At 38.9% G+C, this 17,970-nt stretch overlaps 1 protein-coding gene across 7 annotated transcripts in view; it reads left to right on the top strand.

The window, feature by feature from the left end:
- Grik1 (glutamate ionotropic receptor kainate type subunit 1) overlaps nt 1–17,970 on the top strand; it is a 404,890-nt gene that overhangs the window by 276,253 nt on the left and 110,667 nt on the right. For all 7 annotated transcript variants that reach the window (XM_036203403.1, XM_036203400.1, XM_036203401.1 and 4 more), the window contains exons 5-6: nt 14,596–14,649; nt 17,698–17,871. In XM_036203403.1, the coding sequence (XP_036059296.1) occupies nt 14,596–14,649; nt 17,698–17,871 (228 nt within the window). The remainder of the gene's footprint in view (nt 1–14,595; nt 14,650–17,697; nt 17,872–17,970) is intronic.

The raw sequence follows: 17,970 nt of genomic DNA, 5'->3' as shown, positions 1-17,970 counted from the left end.
CTATATGATGAGAATCTGAAAAGTTATTTCCCCCAAATTAGTTTGAAATTCAAATGTCAAGACTTGATTAGACTAGAGAAGAGTGCAGCTTTCTCATGAACATACTGTCTTTGCCAATTTCTGTACTCACAGTTCCCCCCACAACAGCTGACAGGTCACATGGGCCAGGTCACAAGTCAAAACTGCCGCCCCCACCTTATTCATGTGTCACTTTCCAGCAAGCATCCTGATGCCTGAAAGCATACTGGCTTCGTCTCCTATCTATTGTGTCCCTTCCTTACTCTAAAGTCCCAAGTCCCAAGTCCTGCTCCTCTCCAATGACCATCACACACACACACACACACACACACACACACACACACACACACACACACACACACCTTTTCTCATAGAGTTATTCTTTGAGGAAATGCCTGACAGGAAATGAGTTTCTATGATAAAGAGAAGGGTAGGGAAACATTATGTGTGGAACTCTCAACCTGAATCTTACTTCAGCCTGGGTTGTAAGCAGCCATCTCATTTAAGGCCCGATCACCCCAATAGGATTAATAACATTCTTCAATTCCAATTGAAAACTGATGCTCAGAGATCATAATTTTATCTTCTATGAACTGAGTGTGTTTTTACTATAGAATACTAAGTCCTGCAAGACCCAAATCTGCCTCTTTCTAGACTTCTTACGAGACCACAGCCTCCAGTGATAGCCATACCCAAGGGAGAGGAGAGGGTATGGGGCCTGAATACACAGTGACCTTGATTAGATTTTTCTCTCCTTTTATTTAAATCCCCAGCACCTACTATGTTATGTCACATAGTGAGTGCATTGTGCAATGGTTGAATAAATAAATGAATAAATTAGGAACTATATTAGAGTCTTTCAATTAGTGATCTCTAAAGTAACCTCCCTTCTACCCACCTACAATACAGCAGTCCTGTTAGGGCATTGGAATGGGAGTTGGTGTGGGGGAGGTACATTGTTCTATTTCAGCAAAAGAACATTTGGCCCAGTCATTCCTTGTGGTTTCAGTTTCCTCAAAAGTCAAGCTTCATTCTGTTCTGAGATCTTACAGTAGTAAGAAATGGAAATGCCTGCAAACCTGTGACTCCTCTGCAGGAAAACCAGTTTGGCACTTTGACCAGGGTCAAATTCACTTTTAACTTTTATAATGTAAGTGACCAAAGGAACCCCTTTCCAGCAGAGTGGCCTGCATGCTGATGGCTTATAGATGGGAAGAAAGCCTCCATGAAGGCTCCATTCCACTGGAAAGCTGCAGTGGGACTCTGCAGTGGGGAGCTGTTCCAGCTTTGACCTGGAAGTACTACCCCCATTGAGGCTTCGGTAACTGTCACGCCTACAAGGCAGGGCTGAGACAGGAGCCTTTAAGACCTGAGATCCGAATGTGCCTGTTCTCTTGGTTCCTGGATCCTGGATGCTGGATGTAGACCAAGTAGAGTTCTCCAGAGATCACGCTGGACTGCATTTCACCTCTCCTGGACCCTGAAACCTATCATTTTACTTGTAAGTTACCCCACAAAATAAACTTCCCTTTTAACTATGTGGAGTTGCCTTAATACTTCCCAATAGGACTCAGCCAACTTCTTGAGCTGGAAAACTGTCTGGCATGCTCTTAAGCCTCTGTGTCCAACTTAGGAACCCTACTCTATCATTTGCATGATTACCTGCTTCAAGAGAGTAGTCTCTTCCCCACAATGCTTGTGGCAGCAGAGAAAGCAGTAATTGAGAAATGAGCCATAAAACATTCAGAATGAAAATGTTTTATAAAATGATATTGCGGTTTTTTTCCTATCAACACACATATACTTTCATTTCTCCCTTTCTTTCTGTTCATATTCAATTAGCATAAAAGCAAGGTCACGAAGAAAGTGTATGTTTTAAATGTTTAGCTTCTCTGCTAAGAAGTACGATGGCAGTACTGATTAATCAAATAATTCTCTGCATTGATTTTTGCCTTGTATGTGTTGTGCCCACAGGCTGTGATGAGGGCAAACAGAGGTGATTAGACAAGGTTCATACCGTCACTCTTTGTCTCTCAGGACTCTAAACATTACTGAGCACAGCCTCACAGTGCTGGGAGGTGCAAACCCGTGCCTTCTAACTGGCATCTTAGTTCATCTTTTCTAATAACAGACATGCAGGGTAGACCAGATACCTTAACATCTACTATTGTTTAACCCCTGTTTTATGCAAGGCACTGAACTGAACATAAATTATGTAGCGTTCATTTCATTTTTATAAGAACATTCTCAAAAAGAAAACTCTGCACTAGAAAATGATTGCTCAGAGAGATTTTGCAACTTGGCTAATATCACACAGTCAGTAGGTATAAGGGTGGGGTTTGAACTAATCTAAGGATTTAAACAAACTAAGGATTTAGCTTGTTTCGGTTACTTTTGAGTTACCACTCAATTATTACAGTTATCAAATCTGGAGTACATGTTGTGTTAGCCTCTACTTCTTTCAGAGAGTAGTTTCATGTGAGTTTCAAATAACTCAACTGTTTCTATCTTTATAGAAAGTATTGGCCTATGCCTATAGCCCCATGGCCAAGGATAGAATGTGGTAGAGACATTATAAAAAGTCAATCTGTATTTCAGCAGTTTTGAAAATTAAAAGTGTTAGAGATGGGACTGTACAAACAATAGCAACACAGCAGTAAAACTCTGCCTGCCCTCTGAGGGCAAAGGGAGACCCTGAAAACAAGGTCCCCAAAACATATCCATCCAATGCCTACAAACGGGTCTGAAACCATGAAGTCACTTTATAAACTAGTAAGGGACTTAAGTAGAAACAGTAAGGACAATGAGTAGAAACTTGGTGGAAATGTTTGGCTCTTTCACCGAAATAAATTAATAAATAACTTCGATGCATTTGGTACTTCCTATTAGCTAACATGTGCTAGTCATTTGGCTAGAATGATTTCTTTTTATCAGCTTAAAATATCCGCACACTTCAAGTGAGAGAGAGATGCAGAGCTAGAACTTCAGGACAGGGCCTGATGCCCTCATTGCCTGAGTTGTTTATAGTCTTTTATATATACCCCAAGGAGAAAATATACTGGCTCCTCTCCAGCTTCAACACCTCACCTACAAACAGGATTATTGGATTCCAAGCTGGTTATACATGTCTTCAGCTTAGAACTTCTATATTTTCCCATGCTCATGGATTCGCTCACCAGTGTTGAGATATAAAGAATTTGTGCACTGCTTTATACTTAGTAGGCTGTCTAAGAAATGGGGAATTAATTAAGCAATACATTATCTTTTAAGTTCCTCAAGTCCTTTGATGGTCTTTGAGCCAGCTAATTGATAAGTTCATTACTGTGGATAAATCCTGACGACATAATCATGATGTATCTCAATTTACACTAACTGGATGATAATTTGTAGTATATTATACAATTATTTTGGCAGTATGTTCTCATTCTAATTATGTTTCTCTCAGGCTGATATTAAAGTATATTTACAGCCCCTGAGCATATAGTTAATTTTAGTTATAAGGAGCAGTTCACAGATATTAATGTGCTATCTGAATCATACAACAGGGGTTGGAGATTTAGCTCAGTGGTAGAACGCTTGCCTAGCAAGTACAAGGCCCTGGGTTCAGTCCTCAGCTCTGAAAATTAAAAAAAAAAAAAAAAAAAAAAGCCAGGCAGTGGTGGTGCATGCCTGTAATCTCAGCACTCAGGAAGCAGAGGCAGGTGGATCTCTGTGAGTTCAAGGCCAGCCTCATCTACAAAGCAAGTTCTAGGACAGGCTCCACAGCTGCAGAGAAAGACTATTTCGAAAAACCAAAAAAAAAAAAAAAAAAAACCAAAAAACCATACAACAATTAATTGACATTTATGAATAGCCAACAATTTACTGAAAATGTGCTCCAATCAACCACGTTCATATTGTTCAGGATTCCCACTTCAATAATCTTCAAATCCTCCAAAAAGTATATTAGTATATTTAGAAGAACACTGAAATATGTTTCAACTTGAAATAGGAAGCAATAAAAATGCTGTAGATGTATTTCTATGTATGCTTCTCAGAAATACGCCTATGCTTCATTCCAGCCCCATTCAAATGTGGTTTTAATAGAAGATAAAAATGTATCCTGGTGTTCAAGGTAGATCTATTTTAGAAAAATGCAAAGAGTTATAGTTGTATGTATTGGGCCACATCCTAAGACTTGAGTAGGAACAGTGAACGTCAATCTTCTTTAGAACTGTGGAGACATGCAATCCAGAATGCGCCCTTTTCAATATGGAAAAGGGTACATAACATATACCCAATTTTCAAATGAACATCCAGACTAAATAAGGGGAGAATCATGTTGCTGTGCAAAATACATCTGCTTCTTCAACACTCCACAAATGAAAATCTTACCAAAAGGGTCCCTAAGAACTTCCCACAACTGTTAATCAAACTCTGTGTTCTGGGCTACTGTGGTGTGAATATTTCTATTCAGCTAATACTTACGGAGTACTTTCTGTGTGCTCAACAGGATACTGTGATAAAATAGAAATAAGATACCTTTAACAACCCCAACCTAATAAATAAGGTCGCCAATTAGCAGAGGACCAGAAGATTTGTTATTTTATGCCTTTATATGAGAGAGGCAATTTCATGTGCCTCATATCATGCTTAAAAACACTAAATCTGATAGTGCATACAGGAGTGCTGGGCCAGTATTGATACCTAAGACATTCCACCTGTTGTAGATTTTCATCATCCATACAAAGAATGACTCCATGCTTCTTGATCCTGATTTCCTGTCTTTGCATCACCTTTCACATTATATGATGATAGTGAGTCTAAGGCTGTTCCTCAGTGTGACAAACCAGGTCTTCACATCTCATGAAGATTGGAACAAGTCTTCTACCTGATAAATGCTGAGTCAAGTCTTCATATGTAATGTAGCTCAAAATGAAGGTCAAACCATGTCTTCATATCTCAGAAAGTTGAACCAAGACTTTAAATGTAATGAAGAGGCAACAAAACCTTCATATCTGATTGAAGAAAAACCAGGTCTTCATATCTAATGAAGGTCAAGCCAGATCTTCATAGCTAATGAAAGCTAAACCAAATCTTCATATATAATGAAGTTCAACATGAAGGGCAAACCAGTATTCATATCTGAAAAAGGTCAAACCAGGTCTTCATATCCTATATCTTATGACCATACTGGGCATTATTAAATCACCACTGAATACCTTTCAGCTTCTTCACCCTTCCTCTGCCCAAACATTTTGTCTTCCTAACTCCTCTCTTGATGATGACAAACATCCAATAATGGAAACCGGACAGCTGAAAGCTCACTTGCCTCCATTTACTTTTCATATTCATGAGTTGCCAAATATGGGAGACTCAAGTCTCTGAATATGTCTCCGATTCAATCCTCTTTTCTCCAGTCCTCTTACCATCTTGTTCTGAACTGATGTAGATGTAATTCTGAACGGTTTTATTAAATAAGAAACACAGAGCTAAATGCAGAGTTAAAAGCCCCAGAGGTCAGAGAGCAGTAGCTAAGAGCTGAGACCAAGACGGCCTTCTTACCACCTGCTGCCACTGCCATCCTTCCCCTGAGAAAAAGACCTATTTCCCGTGTGTCTGCCTTTTTATTGACTTTCTGTTCTGCCTTCTCATTGGTTGTAAACCCAACCACATGGCCTCCTCTCCACTGCCTGTCTATACAGACCTCCAGCCAGGTCTGTATGGTTGGTATTGAGATTAAAGGCGTGTGTCTCCATGCTGGCTGTATCCTTGAACACGTAGAGATCTGCCTGTCATGTGATAGGGATTAAAGGCATGTGCTACCACTGCCAGACTGCTGCTAAATGGTTTGTTATTAGCTCTCACCCCCAGGCAATTTTATTTATTAACATACAAATAAAATCACATTTCAGCACAAATAAAATATCACCACAAACTGACATCTCTAGAACAAATCCTTCTTTTCCTCTCACCTATATGTAGTCTCAAAACACTGTTCATTAAGTAAAATGTCTGACTTTATCCTCCCATGTTTGAAACCCCAAGTTCTGCCCTCTACCTGAGTTAGCACTTTAATAAAGACATATGATTTCATGTACCATACACATCCCTGTATACCTTGATCAACTATATGGCAGCATCTAGCACTCAGAAATGTCTATATTAATCAATTCATAATTTTATTTCAAAAAGAGAAAAATAAACTATAAGATTTTACAAATAATATTTGTTTCTTTATTGTGGTAGGTCAGTGGGCTATGGGACCCATGTTCACATTTGGTAAACAAATGCTCTGCCACTGAGCTAAATGACCATAACTATCCTTTCTTAATGAAAGAAGAATTCACTAAGGAGATTAAATAGTTCCTCAGATATTACAAAAGGTATCAAAAACCATACATAAGAAATCTGGAATTAATAATTCCAACATCTAAGAAGCTGTTTTATCCCAAAGTCAATATCTATCTAAATGCCTACAAAAAGCAAACAATCCCCTTCTAGTACCTGAATCTCCACCAAAGTCCAAAGAAGAAGATTTTACAGCAGAGTTCAGGCTTCTTAAATGTCAGTGGTCAACTTGTGGAGCTCCTGAGCTTGATAGATACAGTAATTAAGACTAAACTCCAACCACTGTCAGTCCAGCTTTGCTCTGACCAAACTCACAAATGGATTATGGATTGTGTGAAAATTACTGTTTCTTCTACTAACTATGATTCCTATCATCAATAAACAAACTAATAAAGTGATAAGAGCCCAGAACTGCAACCACACCTGGACTATACTATAACTATGTCTGCATTCTCAAATTCACTTTCTCTAATGTATGAATGGACATGGTATAACATTTACCAAATGGGAGCGATGATCTTAAGTGCTGTATCTTAGAAATACAAGGTTAGTTAATATAGATCAGTGGTCTCAGCATTAGAACACATATCACCTGGAGAATATAATGATTATTCATGCCTACAATCCATCCTGGCGCAGACATATCAGAATATTTAAAAATGCAACTTCACAAATGGTACCTTTTTTCTGTTTTATTATATTTTTATTATTTAAAACAATTTTTAAATTAAAATGTATTTTGATCATATTCTTCCCCTTCCTCAAGTCTTTCCAGATCACTTCCCCCTCTCTACCAACCCATACTTAAGTTCTTTCTTAAAAAGAATAATAAAAACCTCCCCAAGCCCAAGAAAAAGAAAACAAAAAGAAAAGCAACAAAATTCACCAAACTGTAACCAAATAAAAGCACGCGTGCGCGCGCGCGCGCGCGCACACACACACACACACACACACACACACACACACACACAAACTCCTCCATTATATGTTGGTCAACTTCTCATGAACATGAGGCCTGCCCTGGAGTGGTTGATACACCCAGTGTCACTCTATCAGAGAAAATGGATTTTCTCTCTCTCGGCAGGCATAAATGATAGTTCAGTTGTGAACCTTTACTCTAGCACCACTGGTAGTTTTTAAAGTCCCTTGGTGCTTCTGAATGTTCCAGGCTACTGAGCACATTACTAGGCTATGTATATTTTAGAGATCACAACTGAATGTCTGTGCTCTATCTCACCTTTGAAAGGTTATCTTCAGACAAATTTGAAGTGTAGTTTTTATTCCCACCTTTATGGAAAGTGCTTATCATGAAGAGATTGTGTGCCACGAATCAGGTCCACTTTTCCATCCAGATTATGCTCACTAATTTTCTTCCACTGTATCCGTTCTTGAAGATGACTGTTCCACTGGGTTCTTCTGAGCATTTTTGAATGTTAATTTTTAGGTCCATGTCATCTTCCCAAAGCTCCAGTCCCTCCTCTTTGCCAGATTGCCTGTTGCATTGCACCATCCATAATCTTTTCTCCCTGTTCTGTTCTCAGCCATTGGTACCCTTGAAACAGCCCAATCTCATCTGTTGAGCACCCAGATGAAACAGTCTAGCTCTACTAGTAGAATCACTTTCTAAAGCCAACAGAAAGTCACCTGTTTCCACTCCATTTATTAAAATCCATTAGTGTCAGCTCCCCCTCTCCTCTGAACACAGCTTGGGAGACAGAATCTTATGGAGCATCAAGACCTAAAGACATTACCAAATAGTGCAGCGAGTGCTTCGTGGAATGTCCGTTCCTTTTCTGTGATTTATCTTGAAAGCAAGAAGAAACTGGGCTGACTTTGTTAAGGTATAATGTTGTTGTCAAATGGAACAAAAAAAAAAGTGGAAGCATGTACTTACATGCTGTTAGCATTTCCATGTAAAGGGAAGCAATTAAAAATATAGAAGTATATCAACTTCAAATAGAAAATTTATTTTTCTTCTTGAAGAACGTAGTTGATGCTCACATACTAAAAACTCTGAGTCCTCATGCATTGTGATCAAGGAAAGATGAGAGGAAGTGCATTTTCTTTCTATTGTTACTGTCCATACACAGTGCTTAAAAACAATAGAAATCTCATGGCCATTCTGGAGGTTCAGTCTTGACTGAAGGCAGAGGCAGACTGCTTTCCTCATAGAGGTGGAGACTGAAAAGTGTAGCTCCTTGTGGTTTTCATCTCCTAGGGTTATCTTCATCTGTTGCTCTGTGGCCTCACATCACATCATCTCTTAACTTTTGCTTCTGAACGTCAGTTTAAGCCTGCAGTCCTCTTGTTTCCACCTGATCAGGTTATCTTGTGTCCACACAGATAATCCAGGGTAACTGTCTCATCTTCAAACCCAGATCGCATAGCATTTACAGTCTCTTGTCATGTAGGCATGGGAATGTGTGCTCAAGTCAAAATGTGGACGCCTACAGGGAACTTCAGTCTACTTCAGACTCACTGTTATTCTCTCTATAATGAATTGTCCTTTAGGGATGAAATTTGTGGCAGAAAATATTGACAATGAGAATGTATCAAAAGATTAGCTTATACTCACTTATTACACTGATAACAGTCAGTACAACTCATGTAGACTAAGAACTATCACATTCAAAAGAAAGCATGGATGGAACTGTGTCATAGAAAAGAAAAAAGATTCACCCTGGAGTTCAAATTTATATCTTAAAATTGTTGCTCTGCTGTGTGATTCCATCCCACTATTTCTGAAGATTTTTATGGAGAAAGAACTTACTCCTGTCTGGAGAAAAAGTTCTTACTTAAGCTACAGTACATGTTACACATTGGGAAGTTATTCACTTGAAATTATTGAATAGAAGCCATGCCTGATGGCTGGGACTTCATCCTTCTATTGAGAAAACCATAAACGTAGCAATATACTTTGGTTTAGTCAATATAAACTTCCAGGACATGTATTTTTGAGTGAAGAAGCAGTAATAAAAAGCCATATAAATATTACAAAACCCTTCAAAATAGCCCAGGAGAACTCCAGGCTCTATTTTAAGGTTTTGCTCCTAGAGCTACTACATAATGACCATTATTTTTATACATGGCTTTCCCGTAATGATGAATGTTGGGAATTCATGGAGGATATTTGCTGTTGCTGTCTCTGTAGCATGGTACTGCTTTTGGAGAATAGAATGAAGGTCCAGGATTCTTCAGAACCTAAGAGATGCTATTGGAATGCTTGGCTCCATCTATCTCACAAGATAACTCTGCAGCCACCACACAACTTATAGCCCTATAAACTAGATCCTATTCATCTAAATGTCAATTGGATATTAGAAAATACATGATCTTATGAACATTGTGCTGCTCAATGTACTTGATAGCCACCCATCAAAATCTAAAAGCTTATCTAAGGACAACAGAGCTAGACCAATGCTACTGTGTACAAGGTTCCTGGTAGTTTTGAAAACCTCACAAGGCAGCTGGACCAGTGTGGTTTCATCATTGTTAATGAGTTGTAGCTGTCTCCTAACGAATATTGATATTAGTAGAACCATTACAAATGTCCTTTCAGGAGCCAAATGGCATTGGGTTTTTGTTCTGCTATATGCAGATTAATTCTAGATGCAAATTTTAAAAAAGGTAAAAATTGAAACAAAGGAGTAACCATGTAGCCTTTCCTAGCTCAGTACCACAATGCAGAGAAAGCATTAAAGTGACTCATACCATCCTTTCCTCCTTTTGAATTATGTTATGAAGGGAGAATGCATGTCCTAAGGACACAGATCTTGCCTCTTTTTTTACTACTCTCTTTTGAGTTCTTAAAATTGATCCTCAAGTAATACAGAGTATGACTTACTATCAAGAGTCATTAATGGGATTGCTGGAGGCTGGAGTTGGTCATAGGACTTCCTATTACATTAACCCAGCCCGGCTACGTTAGATTGGAACAGTCCACCATTCTTTAGAGGAAAATCAAATATCTATCCTATTTCTGGATACCCAATGAAGATGATTTATTTATAGTATCATTATTCTATAACTAATTAGAGCAGCCTAGAAAAAGACATTTGAAACAGAATGATAATGTCTATTAAAAGTAGTGGTGAATTGGAAGGGATAAGTTGGTTTAAAAAAAAAAAAAAAACTAGACAAACCTGCATGATTTTTGTCCACACTAGGATACCTGTGTTTCTGACTGGAGAGCTCATTATTTTGGCCTTAACCTTTCTAAAAATCAAAACAAACTTGTTAACAGGATCACTTACATGACTCCTGGTATTTAGGAAAAGAGAAAAAAAAAAAAAGGCGCTTATTCAGAAAAAGAATAGCTTCTCCAAGTGCTGAAAACCAACCAACTAATATGATAGCATTAGTAAGGTGGCAAATGTCCTTATCTTTCCCATCTCGTTGGCTAGATCCAGTACATGGCATCATGTAAGCACAAGGACTTACCATCCTGTCATGTGCCCACTGGGCCAGAAATTTAACAAACAGAATTAATGACTTCTGAATTAGGGATCTCATCCTCCATCTTCTGCCCTGTGTACTCAGGCTGGATTTGAAGTTGCAAACCTATTGACTGAGCCTCCTCAGTGCTGAGAGTTCAGCCTTGTGCATCCTCACCTCACTGATCAGAAACTATTTTTCTCTATGCTAATGATACGATCTCACAACTTACTTGATAATATTTATATTTGGAAACTAGTACTATTAGAAGACCATATTAGTATAAGCAATTAAGGAGAATAAAGAGTATAACTGAATATGACAAAACTGATCCCACATTTGTTATATAGCATTGTTTGAGATGGAATGATTTAAACAGAAGCAGAACTTGTGCTTAGCAATGTTAACTTGGTGAAGTGTGTACACTGGTTTAAATTCAAACATCTTATGTCCTAGCAATGCTAACTTAGTAAATTGAGTACCACTTTTCAATTCAGCAGATAAACATGGCATAGGAATTCAGAGAAGACAGTTGTAGGAAAAAGTCAGTTCTGCAAAAAATTATTAGAGCTGGGCAGTGGTGGCACATGCCTTTAATTCCAGCACTTGGGAGACAGAGCCAGGTGAATCTCTGTGAGTTCAAGGCCAGCCTGGTCTACAGAGCAAGATCCAGGACAGGCACCAAAACTATACAGAGAAACCCTATCTTGAAAAAACAAAACAAAAAAAATTAGAAAGCTCTCCATGTCATGATTTTACATTTTTGTTTTTAAAACTGACATTTATCCTGATGTGACGTTTTTCTTAATCCCTTCCTAACATCCAAAGAAAAAGTCATAAAGTGATGCTTACAAAGCATGCTCTCAGAAGACAGCCCTTTGCATCCCATTCAGTCTACAGGCCACTATGAAGGACAAATGTTAAAACACATCATTCTTGGAGCTTTCTCATTTTTTTAATCTTGAAGTTTTTCCTCCTTCTGGTTCTCAAATGGCCGCAAAGTTGATAGGGTTATGATCAATGGCTCTACATTTGTTTCATAATTTCTAGGAAAATCAGGACAAAGTCAGAGAGACACTGGTCCAAACACCTAGCTAGGGAAGACAGCAGAGAAGTTTGTGGTACAACAAATGCAAAGTACACCTGGAGGACCCACAGGTTCCTTCTGCAATAAAAGCAGGCCTGACAGCAGCTACTCACTCCATTGCCACATCCCATTTCTAATACTGAATAACACACAACAAATGAATATTTGCCTCCAGGAATTATAAAAAACAATAATAAAATAATGGCTCCAATAATTGTTTTTCTTCCTAAAATGTGTTCATGTTCACAACAGGGGAACAAAACCTTCTACGAGGCTCAAAAGGAAAATTTTGTCAAAATGAAAGTTGTAAACTCAGGTGGATTTGTATTTCAGTATCAACTCCAGAAATAGTATTTTAAACTTGGTGTCCAAATTCATAGCTTAACATAAATTTTACACAGTTCCCTTTACACAATCTAATAACCAAAATGAACAATTGGATTCCTGCCTGACCCTGGCAAGCCAGTTCTTTACGCTCGAATGGTGGAAGAAACCAGCTAACGAGACCTCACCCTGCATGGTTCTAAATGGTCATGGCCCTAAAGCAAGTCCACCTTTAAAAACCCTTCTGTGTGCCTGATCTTGTTAGCACCAGAGGAACAACTCAGATCCCATTAGCTCATGAATCACAGTAAGAGTTTCCCATCATTCATCTCTCTTTCAGACATTCCAGTGTCACTACACAGCCTCTGCTGCTCATGTTAGCAGAGGTGTCTCCTGAGTGTCCACACTTTGTTACTGCTGTCTTTAAATGCTCTTCATTCCTTATTCCTTTTCATGTAAAGTTATGCCAGCTCTAATATTTAGGCAGAACCTCTGACAACTTATGTCGTTAAAGAGATGGCTCTTTAGTCTAAGTTCTGAACGTCTTTGTTCTTCACTGCCAACATACATGTTTCCCATGGATCAGTGATGCTCCACCACCTTAGATACTCTTAAACAGAATGGTGCTATGAGAGGGTTCAAGGAACCCTGACTTAAAAACTTCCAGAGAGGTTATGATTTGTATACCGAACTTGCAAGAGGTGTCAGGAAAAATGCTTCAGAAATGTAAGTTGGTAATTTTTGTATTCATTCCAAGCCAAGAACAATAAGTAGTATTCAAGCAATGTTTTGTAAACCCTGCAATGAGGAAGATGACATCCTGACTTAGAAGATGTAGGAAGCCATTTGAAATGTTTTCTGCTGCACTGAGCACAAAAGTGGAATCTCTATTTAATAAACTACCTACCTACTACCACTATGTTGTTTAGCTACCTTCCTCTTCTCTCAACAAATACAACAGTATATGAACTCATAGAATTTCTGGAAAAATCAAGATCCTAAAGATGTAACTGAGAATAGGCTCTAAAAAACGTATTTTCTCTCATCTGTGAAATCTTGATATGTGTATGCGTGTGCGAGTGTGTGCATGCTTTGGGCAAAGCAAGAATGGAAAGAAAAGATAAAGAAGAACAGCAAGCTCAATTATATGTATATATGACAATGTCATAATTATACAATTTCATACACTAAAATAATGGAAAATAAAGAAGTATATAATAAAATCTATTTGATTAAAAATAGTTAGAAAAATACATACCTTCTAATTCTACTAAAACACACTAAAAAATGTTGAAAAAAGAAATAATGTGAACTGGGTCTAAGTCTGATCTTCCTCTCTCTGTGAATTCAGGTTTGTTGGGTGTGGTGGTATTGTGTTCCCTGAAATATTGTGTGTTCCCCGAAATAAACATATCTGGGGTCAGAGAACAGACAGCCACTAGAACAGAGCCAGAAATGGTGGCTAGAAAATGGGAAGAGTAAGCCATAACAGAAGTTGGGCGGTGGTGGTACACACCTTTAATCCCAGCACTTGGGAGGCAGAGCTAGCCAGATCTCTGAGTTCAAGGCCACTTTAGAAACAACTAAGCATGGTGACCCACACCTTTAATCCTAGGGAGTGGGGGCAGAAAGAGAAAAGTATATAAGGCGTGAGGACCAGGAATTAGGGGAGGAAAAAGCATGTAGTTAGTTAAGCTTTGGAGCAACACAGTTCAGCTGAGATTCATGTGGAGGAGGACTCAGGAGCTTCCAGCCTGAGGAAACAGGATCACCTGAGGAACTAGCAAGGTGAGATAGCTGTGGCTTGTTCTGCTTCTCTGATCTTCCAGCATTTACCCCAACAACTGGCCTTGGGTTTGAGTTTTATTAACAAGTACCTTTAAAATTCCTACTACAGTTGGGTAAGATGAGAAGTATGTGGTAGGTTTTCAGAGACACATTCAGTTATAAACCCTCATTTGAAAACATCTGAATAACTAGCATTGCCATGTCAACGTACAATGACTTCTCATCTGAGAATGCATTGTGGTAAGGATGAAGACTACACAATCACATTACAATTCTAGGTTAGGGGGTTGCTTTTGGAAGTTTAAGCAAAATGAAAGACAAAACCCTATGTCATCATGCACAACTCCAAATATAAAATTTGTTGGCCAGAAACTACTTTTAAATTTGATCATCAGACCAATTACTTCAATGTAAGTCCAAGAGTGTAATGATATAAAATAAGTTGGAGGTCTGTGGCCTCCTCACCAGCCACTAATTGGTCTCAGGATTCTGATCTACTGGGTCTGCAGATTTCTAAGTTTTATGCTCCCAAGTGTTTGCACTGACAGGCTACTGATGCTCTATTTTTTATTATAATTCTACTTGTGATTCTATCCCTCATATCTCTGTTGCAGATTTTGTTCATGGGCATGATGACTGAATATTATCACTACTTCTTCACAACCCTGGTGAGTGCTTCCAGTAAGAATGTATTCCTCACTTTTTTTTCACGAACAGCCCCTCCAGGGTCAAAACGCAGCTATTGTCATGGAGATTCTCTTTATTTTCCTAAGATTCCTCCAAACTCAGTGATGCTGAGCACTGGTTACCTTTGTCTCTTTTTACAAAAAGATCATCAATGCATGTCCATCAGAAGGGTGATGAAATCCCATTAAATAGGAGCTAGTCATAAAGAAGCACCATCTATAATTTCTACATTCATTCAGAAGAGTGTTAAAGGGTGACCTGGAATCCTTTGATGTGATAAAGCAGCATTCCTGCCTGTGTCCAGGAGACAAAGGAGTTAAGACTGTCAGTCACCTGGAGGGTACCTGGGAAAGTTTCAACCAGTGAAGTTTTGGAGGCATTGTACACATTGAACATTCTACATCATTAAGGAAAATAATGGCTCATAGCTTAAGAAGGTCAGAAGAATCACTGACAGTTAAAATTTTGTGGAATTATTGAATTAAAGAATATTTACTAAAATCATTTAATATACCAAAATTATAGCTCCCCCTCAGTTGACTTCAGAAATCAGTCAATAGACCCTGCATATATACCAGTCTCCCTAACACCTGCAGGATGTATTTCACTTTCTTAGATGAGAAGAAAATTTGTGGCAGTTTTATTTATATAACCTTTTTCATTTTTGTAATCAGCCATTTTCTTTGTAATCTCTAAGGGTTTATCAAAGTATAACCTGCCCAGATTCTGGGTGGTGTGGTCAGTAAGTAACTGTCCTAACAAATAAAATTGACAAGCCAAGTCTGAAAAGCATGGGAATCAAAGGATTTGGAACAAGGAGCATAAAGCAAACACAGCAAATATCTTTGCAGTATCCATGAGTATATGAAGGGTACAGAGCACATCATGCCATGAGCTTGTGGTGGGAAAGGGAGCAGCATGGCGCACAGAATCCTGTACCCACACGTGGCTGATCTGGTGCCTCTATGTTGCTGCTGACCACATCATTTTCAGAATAGTCGAAGGTGACCTCAGTGTCAGCTAAGTGCTTTATTCTACTCACAGATATGCTCCTTCCCTATAACCATGAAAACCAGAGCATTGCAAGGCCCAGTGGCCTTGAGCCTCAGAACATTCTTTCAGCCTCATCAACACACACACCGAGAAGAGCTGATTTGGGAGCCCTTTCAGAGACTCATTCCTAGAACCTAGGAAGGCTGGTCCTTGATAGAAACTATCAAGGGAGAACACATTATACAGTTTTCATTCTGGTCCTCTCCTCGCTCTCCTGGCCTCCTCACTCCGCCTTCACAGGGGATGTAGCAAATCAGATGTGAACTTTCCACATTCTGTATTACAAAAGAATGCCAAGTTGTAGGACAGCTAAACTCTACGTATATTTAAAATACAGATCATGTGAGCTTCAGCACATCTGCTGGAATTTTCTGTGACTAAATAACTTTCCTTCAACTCACTGAGTGTGCTGAAAAAGTAACTTTCCTAGCTCTCATTCTTTGTATTTACTCTGTGGTTCCCTACAATGTGATCTGCATTCTGTCCTATTGCTTTCATATTCTAGTCAACTTTGACCATAAGCACTAAGGAAATTTTTCTGAACACTAAGTTAGTGTAAAGAAAATACAAATTTTACACACACACACACACACACACACACACACACACACACACACACACATATTTGAAAAAAAGGGTAGTATAGGACTGGAGAGATGGCTTAGTAATTAAGAGCACATACTGCTTTTGCAGAAGACCAGAGTATTTGTTTCCAGGCACCCACATTGGGAAGTGGAAGACTCACAACTGGCTGAAACTCCATTGCCAAGTGATCAGATGTCCTCTTCTAGACTCCACGGGCACCTTCATGCAGTTGCACATACCCAAGCACAGACACAGACACTTAATCGAATAAAAAACAATAAATCGATATAAAAAGGCAGTATAGCTTTCTCCATCCAGAGCTAGCAGTGCAGGGCTGTGATTTTACAACTCCACTGTCCACGCCAAAGTTATCTTGGGAATGGACAGCAACTAGAAGACATCTTCAGAAGAGTATGTCACGTCTTGTGCAAACACAAAGCATGACAGAATCTAGTGAGTAACTGCCATCCTCACCACGGCTGAACCATGGCAGGAGACTCCATTTCAGAATGCCTTTTCATTGCTAGGCAATGTCTGCATGGACTTTTTCTGTTAACTGCTATTTTTGGCTAGTTCAATTTCTTCTCAAGTGTGGAATATTTTCAGTGGCATGGTTTTACTCTACACTTTTTATATAAAAATAGAAATGATCATTCTGCTTTAAATATGTACCTACTCATAAATTTCTGGTTTACATCCAGTTTCATCTGTTCTGAAAAACACTGGGGTGGGTTAGGCATGCTTTCTGATAACGTTGTTGAAGAGAAAATGAGCCTCCTGGAAGTTTCTACATGTGCGCAGCCACAGGGTCCAATATAGTCTCTAAAAAGGCCCTTATTCTGAGCCCTTTTCCAGCAAATGCTCTTCATACTCTTGTTGAATGGAATAAGAGTTGTCATCAGGGAGCCACAGGATGCCACTTTTGCCTCCTAGAATATTCTTTCTGCACATGCAGATTCCATGTTTCACTTCAGCAGCATGACCCAGAACAGCCCGAAGCAGGAGCTGTGCCGAGGAAGGCTGAGGCTGCCATTGCCCAGTGCTTCCTTTGGGGACCTGTCACCACTGAGAGCTTTTTCCTTCAGTTAGAAAATTAAAACATAAAGACAAGGTGACTGAAAGATCTCATCTAACTCTTCAAAGACCGTATTCTAAGAAGAGAATTCTTAACTTTCAAATATCATATCTCAGGCCCAAGACTAGATAAATTATTGGTGAAACTCCTCTTCTTCACTTATCCAAACTTAGCATTCCTTCACAGACAGGATGTGGTAACACTGCCATTTGTGTTCTCATCTTTTTATTGCTTCTGTAATCATTAATTTTCTTTTATATCAAGAACATCAATGAAGTTTATTAATTTCTATTTTTGTTTTTCTAACACTACACAGGACTTGTTTGCTTTAGATCTGGAACTCTACAGGTACAGTGGTGTCAATATGACTGGCTTTCGGTTGCTGAATATTGACAACCCTCATGTGTCATCCATCATTGAGAAGTGGTCCATGGAAAGGTTGCAGGCTCCACCCAAACCTGAGACTGGTCTGCTGGATGGCATGATGACAGTGAGTAGTTTTATTTCATTTTTTTAAAAATGTTTTTATTTATTGTTTGAGAATTTCATATAGGTGTAGAATGTATTTGATCAAATTCGTCCAGACTCC

Source organism: Onychomys torridus, chromosome 12 (genome assembly GCF_903995425.1).
Source record: "Onychomys torridus chromosome 12, mOncTor1.1, whole genome shotgun sequence".
Taxonomy (NCBI): domain Eukaryota; kingdom Metazoa; phylum Chordata; class Mammalia; order Rodentia; family Cricetidae; genus Onychomys; species Onychomys torridus.
Note: the sequence above shows the minus strand (reverse complement) of the source record. Positions and strands in the feature narration are given on the sequence as shown.